Source organism: Mirounga leonina, unplaced genomic scaffold (genome assembly GCF_011800145.1).
Source record: "Mirounga leonina isolate KUSES-001 unplaced genomic scaffold, KU_Mleo_1.0 Mir_166, whole genome shotgun sequence".
NCBI classification, from domain to species: Eukaryota; Metazoa; Chordata; class Mammalia; order Carnivora; family Phocidae; genus Mirounga; species Mirounga leonina.
In genome coordinates, this window is record NW_023270418.1 from 28,943,185 (window position 1) to 28,960,084 (window position 16,900).

Genomic DNA, 16,900 nt, shown 5'->3' on the forward strand with positions numbered 1-16,900 from the left:
CTCGCTCGCACACATACACACTCATACACTCGCACACATATACACTCATTCTCACGCACACTCACATATACTCATTCTATCACACTCACACGCACTCTCGCACATGTACACTCATTTTCTCACACTCTCACACGCACACACGCAGAGTTTTCAGCGGGCACCGCCGTACATACTGTCTTAGTCTGCTCAGGCTCCTGTCACAAACTGCCACGCTGGGTGGCTTCAGCAACAGTTCTGGAGGCCGGACGTCCAAGGCCAAGGTGCCAGCAGATACAGCGTCCGGAGAGCGTCCTCTTCCTGGCTCACAGACGGTGGTCTTCTCCCCATGTCCTCACATGGCCGAGGGGGAGGGGGGCTCTCTGGGGACTGTGTTCGAAAGGCACTGATCTCACTCATGCGGCCTCCACTCTCATGACCTAATCACCTCCAAAGGCCCCACCTCTCAATACCATCACACTGGGGGTGAGGATTTAACAGAAGAATTTGGGGGGTGTAGGGGGCACAAACAGCATTTAGCCTATAACACATACCAATTTGGCCATTTGAATTTTTTCCTCCTTTTTTTTCCCCTTTCATTTAGTACGTTGTAGACATCTGTGTTTCAGCACTTGTGAATCTGCTATTCGACATCTGTGTACCAGTTACTTGTATCAGAATTTTTTTTTTTTAAAGATTTTATTTATTTGTTTAGAGTGCGAGCAGGTGGGGAGGCAGAGGGGGAGAGAGCATCTCAGGCAGACTGTGTGCTGAGCGCGGAGCCTGATGCGAGGCTCGATTTCAGGACCCTGAGATAATGACTTAAGCTGAAATCAAGAGTCAGACACTCAACTGACTGAGCCACCCAGGCGCCGGAATTTGAACCAGAATTTCTTTAACAAGCCCTGATAACAGCTTAATATTCTTATAAACAAAAATGTGTTTTCATTGCAGTATAGTTTATGATAATGAAATGAGCCAAATGTTCGTTTATAACAGGTGGTTAAAAAAAGGTACCAATCATGGGGTTCCCAGGGGAGTATCCTGGGCTGTTGGAAAGGGGACACATTGACCAGAAAGAACGTTTGCAAAACACTTCAACTTGAAAAAGGAAGATACAGTCATGTATGTGGTGTGACTTTTTTAAATTAAAAAGCGAACCCCTGAACCCTTTTTATTCCCCATGAAATGAGGGGTGCTGCCTAGAGCCCCAGCACTCCTTAGCGGTGAGAGATGCAGGAATGCGGGGTAGGGGAGCTGATGGCCATGTTTGTCTTCTCCAGTCTCCAGCTTGTACCTCCTATCAGATGACGCCACAGGGCCACAGGGCCCCCCCCAAGATCAACCCAGATAACTACGGGATGGATCTGAATAGCGATGACTCCACCGATGACGAGGCCCATCCCCGGAAGCCCATCCCCACCTGGGCCAGAGGTAAGCAGGGCCCAGAGTTCCCTGGGAGACCTGGGTCCTCACTTGTGACATCTAGGATCTGGAGGTAGCGGCTCGCAGCTGTGGGTGTCAGGAGGCTGTTGTACCCACGGGCTGGCAGATTGAAGCATTGGCCCAACAAGCCTGCATTGGGCCTTGGGATGTGCCCAGGGAGGGGTGGGCACCCTATGGCCAGTGGGCTCATCTGAGGACCAGATCGACAGTGTTGGGCACCTCTGTTCTCAACAAATGAGCTAAATTGTGGCTGGCTGCAGGCTGTTCTAGCTCGGGCTCTAGGCCCCTCCTTGGAACCCCACCCAATGGGCCAGCTGAGAGTGGGACCCAGAGAAGCAGCTTAGGGTCGGAATAGCGCCAAGAGTGGTAACAGATTCTAGACAGCACCCCACGAGCTGGAGCTGGGGGTTCCAGGCAGCCGGGGAAGGCCCACGGCAGGGGCACTTGAGCAGGATTTGACCCCAGAGTTTACAAGCCCCAGTGTCTAAACAGGAGTGGGGGTGAGGGTGACCAGGCCACCGCCGACCAGGGCGCAGGGCCTACTGGGAAAGGGGTGGGGCCCGTGCATACCGTGGGCACTTTATAGAGTGTGCTGAGCTGGGGGTCAGGGTGGGATGCAGTCTCACTCTCCAGAGAGAAGGGCCCAGAGCCCTGTCGGGGGTCAGCTCTCTACAGAAGACAACTTGCTTCGGTGTCACCTCATTTGAACTCCATGTTAGCCAGAATCTGATTTAGTCTCCCTAACTTCTGACATCAGGTCATTTGGGAGGTGGCAGCAGGCAGGGGTGAGCATGGCCGAGGAGCCAGATGGCTGGCAGAGCCACCTAATGGTGGTTGACCTTCGCCAGCTTACTTAAACTGGCTCAGTTTTCTCATCTGTGAAATGGGGGTGATACCAGCTGAGGAGGGTTATTTAGGATGAAGTGAGTTAGTGTTTGTAAGTGGCAGGCACATTTTCCACCTCCTGACCCCCCAGGGTCCTCCTAAAGCCTTGTTGACAGGGCTGTGTGCCACCCACAGCCTTGGCCCAGGGGCCCCCTCGGAAAGCACCCTGCACCACGGGACCTGGGGGCTGAGGAGAGAAGCAGCCGAGCATAGCAGTCAAGAACGGCAATGTATGCTTACGTTCTGGAGCTAGACTGGTCTCCAGACCCCAGCTCCCCCAGTCACTAGCCATGTGCCTCTGGGCACGTCTCACCGTTATGAAACAGGGAGAATAAAGGAGCTGCTTCCTTGGTGGTTGGGATAACGAGGTCAGGCAGTGAGGGCCCCACCTAGGGCCCGGCTTACGTGAGCGCCTGAGGACCCACGTTCAGGCAGAGCTGCCGGAGGATGGCAGTGGGAACAGTCAGGAAAAGCATTTCTAGGGACGAGGGCTCTGGGAGAGGAGCTCGTGTGGCAGAGGTGGGGGCATGCTGGGGTGGAGAGGGTGATAAGGGGCCGGGGGATGGGGAGGCTCATGAGGAGCCCCAAGGCAGTGACCTGACCCTCCATGTCCCCCACAGGCACTCAGCTAAGCCAGGCCATCATCCACCAGTACTACCACCCCCCGAACCTGCTCGAGCTCTTTGGAACCATTCTCCCACTGGACTTGGAGGACATCTTCAAGAAGAGCAAGCCCCGCTACCACAAGCGCACCAGCTCTGCTGTCTGGAACTCGCCGCCCCTGCTGGGCGCCAGGGTCCCCAGCAGCCTGGCCTACAGCCTGAAAAAATACTGAGGCCCCCAGGCCTTCTCAGCAGTCTCAGCCCCTGTGTGTGTCTATCTGTCCGCCCCTCTGGTGCCATCCTGCCTGGTGTTCTGTCTCTGGGCCTTTGCCATGTGTATATAAATATCCTCTGTGGGCTGCAGGTAGAACGTGGCCCAGGCCTTTTTGGAGGCTGTACTCGGTGGGTGGTTGGGGGAGAACCAGCCCAGCCCCACCTGGCCTGCAGACAGCACTCTGTAAATAGATTGTTATAATTCAGCAGAATTTTAGCCTCTAGTGTTCGAGAGCTAGATTAATAAAGTCTGTTCCTTCAAGCCTGCTGTGGGTATTGTGGAGATGGGGGGGCCTTGGCAGAGTGCCCTGGACCCTGGCCCTGCAGCCAAGTGTCTCAGGCCACTGATGGGCGGGGGGGACCAAGGGTCTTTGCCTTTTCCTGGGGTGTACTTCTAGGTCACCTGGGTCCCACGTCAAGATGCTGATGCAGTGGGTGATTCTGATCCTGTCCTTGAGCAATGCTAAGACACAGGTCAGTTACTTGCACGATGGGGCAGGTGAAGCTACTTTCTGATTTTCTGGAGAGCTCCCTGTTTGGAAAGGGGGGCTTGTTCAGTGGGAAAGACATGGGGTTGAGGTCAGGAGGACTGGGCTCTTGACACAAGTGTGCCACCTAGGACAGTCCCTCAGCCCCCCGGGCTCCGCCCTTGCCACACGGATGGTCAAAGGACCTGACAAGGTGTGCACACAGCTAAAGCAGGAGCTCTGATTAGAAAGATGTCTCCTGAAACCATGTCCGGTTCGGTGCTTGCAAGCAGTTGAGATGTTTCTCCAACAAGTCCAGGCAGCTGCTCATTAAATGCTTAGTGTCAAGAACTTAGTGGCTCTGGGGCTGTCCCTTAGCTGCAGCGGCCAGCTCCTTCTCATCTGCGGCCCCACCCCTAGAACAGGGGTTGGCGAACTGTGGCCTCGGGGGCCAAATGAAACCTCAGTCAGTTTTTGTAACAAATAACCTGTTTTCTCTGGCTGCTCCGCTGAGGGCAGAGTTAAGTAGTTGCAGCAGAGGCCTTATGGCCCACAAAGCTGAAGATACGGTGACCCTTTACAGGAAGTTTGCTGACCCCTGCTTTAGGACAAAAATAAAGGCTAAATTCAAGAGTGCTTGAAAAATGAGGACATAGTGAACATACACAACAGACTGAAGTTTTAGAGGAATCCACCCATTAAAAAAAAATCTGATGGTTCATTCAAATATGGTGCACAATTCAAATTGGTTCCATATGCTCTTGGACTAGAAACTTGTGTGGAGTCCATTGGCGAGGGTGTCTTTACCTAGAATTGATCAATTTTTTTTCCTTTATGGACTGTACTTTTTTGGTGTCACGTCTCAGTCATCTTTGTTTAGCCCCAGTTCTCAAAGCTTTCCCCTTATGTTTTCTTCTGTTTTATAGTTTTACAAATATTAGATTTAGGTTTATGATCTACTTTGAGTTAGTTTTTTTTAAAGTGTGAGGTTTCTGTTTTTGGTTTATTTGGTTTTGGGGGGCAATATGTCCAGTTGTTCCAGGACCATTTTGTTGAAAAGACTGTTTCCCACTGAATTTCTTTTGCATCTTTGTCAAGAATCAATTAGCCCTATTTGTATGGGTCAATGTCTGGACTTTGTATTCTCTTCCATTGATCTTGGAGTCTCTCCTGTTACCAATACCACATCGTCAAAGTTACTGTATCTTGTATCCATCTTAAAAATCTGTTCGTATGATTCCTCTAGTTTTATTCTTCCTTTTCAGAATTATTTTGACTTTTCCGTCAATTTTGTCTCTCCATCTAAATTTCAGGCTGAGCTTATTTATACAAAAATGTTGCTGGGATTTTGATTGGAATTACATTAAATCTATAGATAAGTTTGAGGAGAACTCACATATGATGGTGAGTCTCCTAAACCATCATATGACTTGTCTCTCCATTTATTTGCATTTCTGGCTTCTGCCATCAGCATTTCATAGTCTCAGCATCCAGATCCTGTACAAGTTTTGTTGGACTTATAGTTAAGTATTTTATTTTCTTGGAGTTACTGTAAATGGTATTGTTTTTCTAATTTTGGCTCCCAGTTGTTCACTGCTGATATATAGAAATACAATTGATTTTTGTGTGTTGACCTTGTATCTTGTGATGCAACTAAAGCAGTGTATAGAGTGACATTTATAGTACTAAATGTCTGATTTAGATGAAAGGAGTTGAATCAGTGACTTCAGCTTCCACTTTAAGAAATTAGAAAAAGAAGAGCGAATAAAAGTATAAGCAGAAGAAGGGAAATAACAAAGGTAGAGCAGAAATCTATGACATTGGAGAGAGAAAAATAATAGAGAAAATTTAAACCAAAAGCTGAGTCTTTGAGAAGCTCAAAAAAAAAAAAAAAATTCATAAACCTCTAACTGGATTGATCGGGAGCAAAAGAAAGAAACAAATGGCCAGTGTCAGGAATGAGAGGTATAACCACTATAGATTCTATAGTTATTAAAACAACAGAAAGAATATTATGAGCAACTTATAATAAATTGGACAATTTAGATGAACACAAATTCTTTGGAAGATCCAAATTATTTTAGTTCACTCAAGAAGAAATAGAAAACCTAAATAGCTCTACTTATGAAAGAAATTGAATCTCACAAAGACTACTCTAGACCTAGATTACTTTAGTGGTAAACGTAACCACATATTCAAGAAAGACATAATACCGATTCTACATAACCTCTTTCAGGAAATTAAAGAGGAAAGAATATTTTCCCCTCCATCAATGAGGCCTACATTGCCTTGATCCCAAAACCAAACGAAGACACTGGAAGAAGGGAAAATTCGATACCTATCCCTCATAAATCTCAACACAAAAATTCTTTTTTTTTTTTAAAAGATTTTATTTATTTATTTGAGAGAGAGAATGAGAGACAGCACAAGAGGGAAGAGGGTCAGAGGGAAAAGCAGACCCCCTGCCAAGCAGGGAGCCCGATGCGGGACTCGATCCCGGGACTCCAGGATCATGACCTGAGCCAAAGGCAGTCGCTTAACCAACTGAGCCACCCAGGCGCCCTCAACACAAAAATTCTTAACAAAATTTTAGTAAATTAAATCCAACAAGTTCTATAAAGAGGATAATACATCTTAACCAAATAGGGTTTATCCCAAGAATGCAAAGTAGGTTTAACATTTGAAAGTCAACTAATGTAATTTGCCATATTAATACAGGAGGAAAACCGTGTGATTAATAGATGAAGAAAGTGCATTTGACAATTCAACGCTAATTTGTGATAAAAACTCTAAGCAAATTTTTTGGTCTCATATTCAACTCTGCCTCTCCCATTAAGCTGAAGGTATGGCCAATAACATGACTTAAATTTAAGTATCTCAAAAAAATAAATGCATGAATGAATTATAACATGCGAATTAGAATCTAAAAGGAATTTCCTCGGTTTGATAAACCACATCTACAACAACAAAAAAACTCCAGCAAACATCATGGTGAATGTCTTCCTAATAGGTCCAATGTAAAGATGTCCACTGTCATTACTTCTGAACATTTTACTGGAGGTTCTAGCCGGTGCAATAGGACAGAAAAAAGGCAGGAGAGAGGAAGGATTACAACTATATTCAGAGACAACTTGTGGAAAATCTGGTAGTGTCTATCGGGATGAATATGTGAGTTTAGCATGGTTGTAGGATACAAAATTAATATTAAAACACTCACATGTATTTCTTTTTTTTTTTAAGTTTAACATTTTAATTGGAAACAGTTCATATGTCCCATCCAGTGGAAGCTCAGATAAGCAAAGTGCAATATACAGAATGAAATATCACACAGAAGTCTCTGTATAATGGAATATTATGCAGCCATCAAAAGGAATGAAATCTTGCCATTTGGAACGACGTGGATGGAACTGGAGGGTATTATGCTGAGTGAAATAAGTCAATCAGAGAAAGACATGTATCATATGATCTCACTGATATGAGGAATTCTTAATCTCAGGAAACAAACTGAGGGTTGCTGGAGTGGTGGGGGGGGTGGGAGGGATCGGGTGGCTGGGTGATAGACATTGGGGAGGGTATGTGCTATGGTGAGTGCTGTGAATTGTGCAAGACTGTTGAATCACAGACCTGTACCTCTGAAACAATATATGTTAAAAAAAAAAAAAAAAAAGATAGCAGGAAGGAAAAAATGAAGAGGGGGAAATCAGAGGGGGAGACGAACCATGAGAGACGATGGACTCTAAGAAACAAACTGAGGGTTCTAGAGGGCAGGGGGGTGGGGGATGGGTTAGCCTGGTGATGGGTATTAAAGAGGGCATGTATTGAATGGAGCACTGGGTGTTATGCACAAACAATGAATCATGGAACACTACATCAAAAACTAAAGATGTAATGTATGGTGGTTAACATAACACAATAAAAAAAAGTGTATAAGTCAACATGAAAAGATATCTTAGATATTTGAAAGGGAAAAAGCAAATTACAAAATAAGTACAGTGAGTCCATTGTCAAACATATTTTTCTAAACTATGTAGTATTTTTGCAAATATTGTTTTTGTAATATAAAAACAATAAAATTAGTGATAATGTTCAAAACATATTCACTAAATCACTTAATCACATCTATTTCTATATACTTACTTTGCACAATCAGAAATCAATACTAAGAAACATTGCATTTTATGATAATGTCAGAAATTATCAAAATCTTAGGAATAAATTTGACAAGAGATGTGAAAGACCTATACATTAAAACATAAAACATTTCTTTTTTTTTTTTTAAAGATTTTATTTATTTGACAGAGACACAGCGAGAGAGGGGACACAAGCAGGGGGAGTGGGAGAGGGAGAAGCAAGCTCTCCACTGAGCAGGGAGCCTGATGCAGGACTCGATCCCAGGACCCTGGGATCATGACCTGAGCCGAAGGCAGACGCTTAACTATCTGAGCCACCCAGGCGCCCGCCCACCAAAATTTTAAAGAAAGAAAAGCTTATATGAAAATAAGGGTAAATACGATGAAGGGATGGAATATGACTGTAAAAATGAAAAATTAAAAAAGATCTTAAAAAAGGATAAGATGTTGGTTGAAAAAGGAAAGAAGAAAAATTCAACTAAAAAAACAAAAAGAAAAAAAGGAAATCAAAAAAATTATCTTTGAAAGACTAAAGCATCATGGGAAAAAAGCCATGAATTCTATATGCTGTATTCTCCTAGAGCTGGGGTTTTGAAATTCTCATTAATCGGTAAACTTGGTCTTGGCTGGATGTTCTTGCTGATCTTCTGGGGGAGAGGCCTGTTGCAGGGGTTCTCAGATGTCTTTGCCGGAGGCGGCATTGCACTGCCCTCATCAGGGACCAGGCTAGGTAATCTGCTCGGGTTTGCTCTCGTTAGCTTTTGTCCCCTGAAAACTTTCCATATAGCTCTGGAGGATGAGAAAGAAAATGGCGGCCTCCCAAACTCTGCCCCAGAGGAGCCAAGAACTTGGGGCCCCACTCCTCACTGAGCCCCCAGAGAAAAGCAGTCAATCACTCCCATCTTCCCGGTCTCTTGCCGCACTCTGTGCTCACCCGGCCTGTGACCAAGCATTTCTATCTCTGGCACAAGACCCCATTTGGAGTCTCCAAACCCAGCAGATTCCTGTTGTGCATTCCCACACTGCTCCTCCTGGGGAAGAAGAGGAGTCTCCCCGGATCTGCCACTTGTTGGGTTCCTGCTGGAAGAGTAGTGGCCTGACTCTCCTGTGGATCAGGTTTATGGCAAACCCAGGCTGAGAGCCCACTCCTCAGCTCCGTCTTTGCAGCTGGCTTCCCTGCTCTGAAACCTGGGAGTTCTGCCACACTCAAGCACCCTCATTCTTTCTGTGACCCTGAGGGTCCTGAGACCACACTGTCCCAAAGAGGGTTCCACCCCCACGCTTAGCCACCGGAGTGACGTCCCTCAGCGGAGCAGACTTCTAAAAAGTTCTAATTTTCTGCTCCACTGCTCTATCACTTGCTGGTAGCTGGTTGACCAAGCCTCCCTCCCCCCTCAGTCTATCTTCCCATATATTGCCTTGGATTCACTTTTCCACATGTCCTACCTTCCAGAAAGTGGTGGCTTTTCTGTTCATAAAGTTGCTGCTATTCTTTTCTTCGATCTCCTGTTGAGTTTGTAGGTGTTCAGAATGGTTTGATACCTATCTAGCTGAATTCCTGGGACCAGACGAAATTTAGGTCTCCTACTCCTCCACCATCTTGTTCCTCCTCTTGCCTGTTTTCTTTACTGATGTATCCCCAGTGCCAAGAACTGTGCTTGACATGAAATTGAAGGGAAGGAATACTTTTCCCTCTACCCTTCAAGGTCTTTTACCTGGACTGATAATTAAATTTACTTAAGACAGATTAACAAGAGAAAAAAACCACAAAATTTTATAATATATGCATAATAAATAAAGCCCAATATTAAACTGAGACCTAAAGAAATGACCAAGGCAGGCAGTTTTTATATTTTTTAGACAGAGAGACAATAAATCAGTGAGGAATTGATAGGACAGAGAAAATTTAACTTTGGGGGCTACAATTAGTAAGGAATTCTAAACAGGATTGGGCTGGGGTAGTAAATTAGTAAAAAGTAACAAGGATTGTTTTTACAAACTTCATGGCTTGACATTTTCTATATCTGGTGATAAGGATGTCTATCTCCTGGTAGAGGGCAGGTACCTTACATGGGGAGACTTATTTCCTGCTTTCAGGGCAACAGAAGATGGTCTGAGTATCCTTACACACTGATACCTTCTTAAGTCACTTTTATTGAAAAAAAATAATCCACTTGCCAAAGTGGCACATCTGGGGGCAGCCTGCCTTTGGCTCCTACAAAACGCAAGTTCAACAAGAGTTTTGTGAGTGAATGACCCTCATGTAAGAATCGGCCAGTGATCGGACACAGTCAAGAGACGCTCAATGAGAGAAACTGGTTCCCAGGCAAGTCCAGATCAGAGATGATAAGGAAATGGCAATGGAATAATTCAAATTATTGGAAATCAAATTATTGGAAATTAATGGAAACATTCCAGACAACAGTACAAAAAAGTGCCATTGGCAAAGTAATGGGAGCTCCAGCTTGATCTGACTTGAAATGCATCATGTTTTTACTCTCTTGGATATTGCAGAGTACTGTTAAATGTGGAGGTGGGGGTGGCAATCAGAAACACAGTGGCTGTAAACAGGTAAATGATTCCCTTCAATGGGTCAGCAAGCCCTCTCTATGTAGGGACCTAACAATCCCACTGACACTGAGGCTCTAAGCAATATCACTCCAAGAAGAACTTGTGTCCCACTGGGGATGGAAATTCTCCATGGCTTATGATAAAGGAAGGAATTATGGAATTTCACTTAAAAGCCAACATGGGTGGGGATGCCTGGGTGGTTCAGTTGGTTAAGCTTCTGCTTTCGACTCAGGTCATGATCTCAGGATCCTGGGATCAAGTTCCACATCGGAGTCTCTGTTCTCCAGGGAATCTGCTTCTCCCTCTCACTCTCCCTCTGTTCTCTCCCTCTCTCTCTCTCACAAATAAATAAATAAAATCTATTTTTTTAAAAAGCCAACTAGAGTTATTATATCTACTTTGTAATCTGTAGCTTTTTCAAGCCTAAAAAAGGGGGGATTCACTCAACATTAAATCTGGTGATTGGGGCACCTGGGTCGCTCAGTCATTGGGCGTCTGCCTTCGGCTCAGGTCATGATCTCAGGGTCCTGGCATCGAGCCCAGCATTGGGCTCCCTGCTCGGCGGGAAGCCTGCTTCTCCCGCTCCCACTCCCCCTGTTTGTGTTCCCTCTCTCACTGTGTCTCTCTGTCAAATAAATAAAATCTTAAAAAAAAAAATCTGGTGATTAATTATTGTAAATTAAGAGATTTGTTATTTTGTCATGATATGATACAATTGTGATATATTATTTTAGTACCTCACTTTACACCATAGACTAAAATTCATTTTGGGGTGCCTGGGTGGCTCAGTCGTTAAGCGTCTGCCTTCGGCTCAGGTCATGATCCCAGAGTCCTGGGATCAAGCCCCACATCGGGCTCCCCGCTCAGCGGGAAGCCTGCTTCTCCCTCTCCCATTCCCCTTTCTTATGTTCCCTCTCTCACTGTCAAATAAATAAATAAAATCTTTTAAAAAAAGAATAAAATTTATTTTTAAGAAGTATAATATTCTAAGCTTTTGAAAGGCCAAATAAAAAATTTAACCAAATTAAAAAAAAAAAGATACAAGGGTGGAGATGTGATAGATGTGGGGGTGTCAAAGGGATGAAACAGATGAATCTGCCAACAGATGAAGAGAGCCCTGTTCATCGGTGGGCATATAAATGAGCATGCTCAGGGAACACAGACAAGCAAGTGTTTCCTGAGGTTTAGGGTTATGGGCACAGACGACGAGTAGGGCAGATGTGGATGCTCAGCTTTCATGGAATAGATGTGATTCCTAGAGAGGACCACAAGATGTCTCCCTTCCAGTGACAATGCCCTCAGCTCCACATCCTTGTTCTGGTAACTGCATCCGCCTTGATCACCTGGACAACTCCTGTCGATCCTTCAAGTCTCAATTGATCACCTGACACCTGGTTTAGAAACCCGAGCTTGACCTTCCTGCAAACATTAGTATAGTCACACTTCCTCTCCAACTCCCTCTCCTTGCTGAATCCTGGTGTTTACTAGAGAATGTGACAGGTAAAGGAGGAGGGAGACACAATTTTGGTTTCAAGCAGTCAAGAAATGAAACAAGAGGTTAAATGAGGAGAGTTATGATTGCTTTCACAGTGTTTAAGACCGCAGGGTCCATGGGAGATGCTCCAAGGCTGTGCTTGGAGAAATTGAATGAACCAAAGAAACCACCTAAATCATCACCACGCTAGAACCTCAGCAAAGCATTCATTGGACATTCTCTCCAATTCCAAGTGTGTTTGCCTAGCTGAGAGGGAAAACGTTTTTTTAAAGGCCCTGTCACCCCTCCATTCCAAAAAAAATGACTTAGTGCTGGTTTAAATGTCATTTATGTTACCAAAATGGATCTAATTTTCACAAGCTCCTCTCCATGTCTCTTTAAATCATCCTGCTCTACACATCTTGAGTGGAGGATGCTTAATATTTTCATTGCTTTTTTTCTTGACCCATGTAAGCATAGATTATGTGCTCAATCATGATAAATTAATAGAATCAATTTGCAAAATCAGTTCTGCTGGTAGAAATTGGGGAGTTGCATGCTCTAACTGGAGATGGTTCATCTCTCTCACTGACTACTCATTGTTCCTAAACATTCAATAAAAACTGGAGCTCTGCTCCCTGCATCTCCTACCCAGGGAATGAGATAAAAGAGGAATGGAATAAAAAGTCCCCAAAGACACTTTGAGGTCACTTCCAGAGAGGATTCTTGTTCATGGGCTGAAGGAACCCAGGGGTTGGATGGAAAAAACTGGTCCAGAGCCCCTACAAAGAGCTTCAGCCATCCTGAGTTTCACCTGGTAGTGGTTTCACCTCTATGCAGAAGTCCCTGTTGTTCATGTTGTTCAGTTTCCAGGATGCAGTGAGATCAGGTCTTCGTGTTTTGACCCTGTGCAAAGTTGTTGAAGGTTGACTGTTGCTCTAGCATAGGTACTTTATTATCTTCATGTCACAGCCCTCAAGAAGCCTCCCTGAATGTCCTCCGGCTAGGTGGTCATTTTCCATGCTTCCAGAATTCATAAAGCACTGCCCTTGCTGGGCTTCTGTGAGTCATGGAGACACTACTTCTACATGCACGTCAAGAGGTGACGTCAAAAGCTGAGAAAACATGACTTCTGCCTTCTTCCCACCTTTAAACTCCCATCAGTGCCCTCCACTAGAGAACCACACAAGGCAGTACTGGCAAGAGAGTCTGGGATATATAACTCACAGGCCTTCAGTTCTAGCAGTAGAGACATGAGTAGAACAAAACAACTCTGGAACTAAGGAAACATAGAGCTTATCTGGCACACAGTGGTTTAATCTACAGACCTTGGGTGTTATTTTTTAGCCTCATGGAGACCACTTGTCTGACCTATAGAAAAGTTAATAGCTGGTAAGCTTATTGCCTACAATAGAATAAACATGACTTAGTTGCATAATAAAGACATCAACTAATGCACGCATAAGCTTTATTGGTCAATATCTGTTTAGTAGGTAATGCTGGAATAAGAAAAATCCCTTGAGGTCTTATGTTCTATGTTTACACCCAGAGTGGCAGATCTACAATGTGAGATTGGGAAAGTTCCTAAAGCTATGTGTACATAAATGTTAGAGCAGAATGGAAATTAAAGAGGATCAATACCCACAAGGCACAAATTACTTTTATTCACATCACTACAAAAGACTATTCAAGAAAAAGGTCTTTCTGATAAGCAATGTATAAAGGTCAGCAAACTAAAAGGTCTTGAGAATCCTACAGTGAGTATTATTTCCTCAGTTTCCTGGCACATCTCACAAGTCATGAGGTTATTTGGCCTCCTCTTTATGCAGCTCTTCCAAAATTTAGAAATGACTTTACTCAACCTGTTGTTGATGCCATAGGGTAACTCCTTTCCTCCCTAGGCTAAAGATGGAGAAAATCTAAGTGGCGTCTCAGTGCCATTTTCTTAAGTGTTTGCAGAGGATTCAAATTCTCCCCTGTTTGGGAATTACCTCTGATGAGATTGTGACTTGCTGTCCTCAAGGTTCTTGTTCACATATGAGGCTGATGTATCATGAGGAGCATGTACCTCAGGGATGGAACAGCACACCTGCCTGATGGTGGGGATGTCAGGAAGGGTTGTTAGCACCTGGCTTGATGTTACAAGGCAGCCCCTCTGGAATTGCTCACTCTAACATCAGATACTCAGACAGAACACATGTGTTGTGACAGAGTCTCACTTTGGTCTGGTAGCCTTGACTCCAACTTAAAAGGAACTTGGAATGAGAAGAGAGTCCTTGACATTCAAGTCTCTTCTTATGGCAGAAGAACATTGCTGGAGGGGCGCCTGGGTGGCTCAGTCGTTAAGCGCCTGCCTTCGGCTCAGGTCATGGTCCCAGGGTCCTGGGATCGAGCCCCACATCGGGCTCCCCGCTCGGCGGGAAACCTGCCTCTCCCCCCTCCACTCCCCCTGCCTGTGCTCCTCTCTCACTGTGTCTCTCTCTGTCAAATAAAAAAATAAAATCTTAAAAAAAAAAAAAAGAAGAAGAAGAACATTGCTGGAGTTCTACCTGGAAATCTCCTGGGCCCATGACAATTCTATATGTGCAGTGCTTTGCAGCTCATTTAAATGCAGCCTATATGTTTTTTGGTTTTTTGTTGTTTTTTTGTTTTTTGTTTTTTGTATCATTGAGAGGGCTGTAGGCCACTGTAGGCTTGTTATTTGTGATTTATTTAGTCTGTAATTTGACACTTGATTTATGTACAACCTTATAGATCTCTGGGATTGGGGTACAAGATGTGGGTGTAATTTGGTGTTTAAACCCTTGCAAATCTGTGGGAAAATTTGTCTCATAAATTGAGATTCTTCATCTTAGTGTTTTTATTGTGAAAGAGTCTGTATATGGGAGCAAATGGAGTAACTCGTCAATAATAGGTGGATCTGAGTAAATGTGAACATATGTTCTTCTAGGGTACATAGCATTGCATAATTCCTAAAAGTGTTTAGTTATTTTCAAATACAAAGTTAACACTTGTATTGCTCAGACAAAATGGGATGAACAAACTTCTGCCTTCCCAGGATGGAAGGGTCAGGTCATCCTGGGAGAGAATCTGATACAGCTGGGCCATGGGAAGACCCCAGGGATGGGTGATGCTATATGAAATCAGTGTGCAGTTGGATGAAGGGTCCTTAAACTCCAGGTTGTGACTGAAATGGCACCTAGACTGGATTCCCAGCATCATGAAATGCACGAGTAGGGCAATGCACACTTTGAGAAACTGTTAATGGAAATTCTGCAGCAATCAAGAATTTCTGATTTTTTTTTCTTCAGTCTTTACTATGTATGACACAGAAAAGAGATTTAGACATCTTAGGACCATTGCGTTATGGCAACAGTTGGCAAACAGGTGAAGTAAGCAATCTCTGATGCCCAATGGCCTTTTCCATGACCTGGGCTTCTTTTTGCAGGTCACAGCTTATAGCAAGAAGTTTGAGCATGTGTTAGGGGTAGGAAGGTTGTGGCAGATGATGTGTGGGAGTAGTAGATGGCTTGGTCAGCTCACACATTTCCCTGAGGACTCTCAGAAGCTCAACAGTGCACAAAGACAAGGGGAGAAATAATAAAATGGTTTTTGGAGTGTGTAAGATAAAGCACAGTGGTGATTTGGGTGCCATCAAAGATGCTCACAACTTTGGATAAATGTATTTTCAATTTTTCATACTTCTTAAATCAATGCTGTAAAATATGATTGTTAAATTAATGTCTTAAAGAGCTGAATGAGGCCCTTTTTAGTTTTGTATATCCATGAGTATCGTTTATTGCTAAAATGAGGCAGTTTTATTCATGTTTTCCATCTCTATAGATGTAAACCCTGAAAATACTGGTCACAGCAATGTGCAGATGGGAAAAGAGTGAGTCTGTGACAGTGACATCACTCATTTCATTGAATTCCCCTAGGTAACACCTAAAAATGACATTGTGATCTGTCACTTCAAGTTACTTTTAATGGTTTGTCATCCCCAGCTGAATTAGGTCCTTTGGTGTTATCCAAAGCAAGGAATCAGAATCCACTTCCTATAGAAAAAAGTGTGTGTACCACAAAATATTACTTTCAGTTATTTCTTTTGGAGTCTAGAGATTTGTACACAGAGCCAATGCTGTGTAAGATCTGAGGGGTGACATGCATGCCTCTGTCTTTATAAATTGGAACAAGAATGTTCATTGCAAGGGAAATGGGACATGACAACAAGTGTGCCCACATGATATATCCTTTGTAACACTATTTGTGGACCTTATGATCCAGAAGTAATCTTAAATCTTTCCATGTCCCATGTATATGCTAAGCCCTAGAGAATACCTGGGATTTCAACCTCACCCAAAAAGACCCATGTGACCAGTGTCTCCTGCTGTGAACAGGAACCCAAAGACCCTGTATAGCTTGGAGATAACTAATATCTATCCCCACTCACCACTCTCCTATACTTTTGGTTCGGGTATGCTCAGTGTTTAGGAATTTAAAATCACAACAGCCATTTCAATGTGATCATATACAACAAATTAAGTGATGGAAAAGACTGTGGGAAAAACTTTAACTGAGAGAAACCCTATTTTAACATGAGAGAGATCCCAAAGGAACCAAAACCAAATTCTAAAGCACACTTTGTTAGCATTTAGGATAAATAAACATTCTTCATTGGTGGAGTCAGTTACATTCAGGTGGAGATTTGACTTGGGAGTGAGCTGATTTATTTTGTTTGACATTTTACTTGTATATTTTCTTTTTTGTTACCTAAGCGTGATAGCGGACATTACTGCCAGACACAGAGTTGATCCTTTTTCCTGTATCAATTCATTTATTGTAACATAAATCCTATGAGGTAAGGACTATTGTTATCACCTTATTTTGCAGATGAGGCACCAGGCCAAGAAGGTCAGCATCTTGCTGATGTGCCCACAAGTAGAAAGTACAACAGCTGAGCTTGAACCTGGTAGTTAACCCTAAAGTTGGGCCTTTACCCACTGCTCACACTGCTTAATGAATAAATACATTCTCCATTGAAAGAACGAGCATTTCAGAATTCAACACATGGTGTAA

At 43.8% G+C, this 16,900-nt stretch overlaps 1 protein-coding gene across 2 annotated transcripts in view; it reads left to right on the top strand.

Moving 5' to 3' along the window:
* The window catches only part of INCENP (inner centromere protein), a 26,724-nt gene extending 21,442 nt beyond the window's left edge, over nt 1–5,282 (top strand). For both annotated transcript variants that reach the window (XM_035013001.1, XM_035013002.1), the window contains 2 exons: nt 1,260–1,410; nt 2,928–5,282. In XM_035013001.1, coding sequence (XP_034868892.1) covers nt 1,260–1,410; nt 2,928–3,142 — 366 coding nt within the window. In that variant the 3' untranslated portion in view covers nt 3,143–5,282. The remainder of the gene's footprint in view (nt 1–1,259; nt 1,411–2,927) is intronic.
* The last annotated feature ends 11,618 nt before the right edge of the window (nt 5,283–16,900 follow it).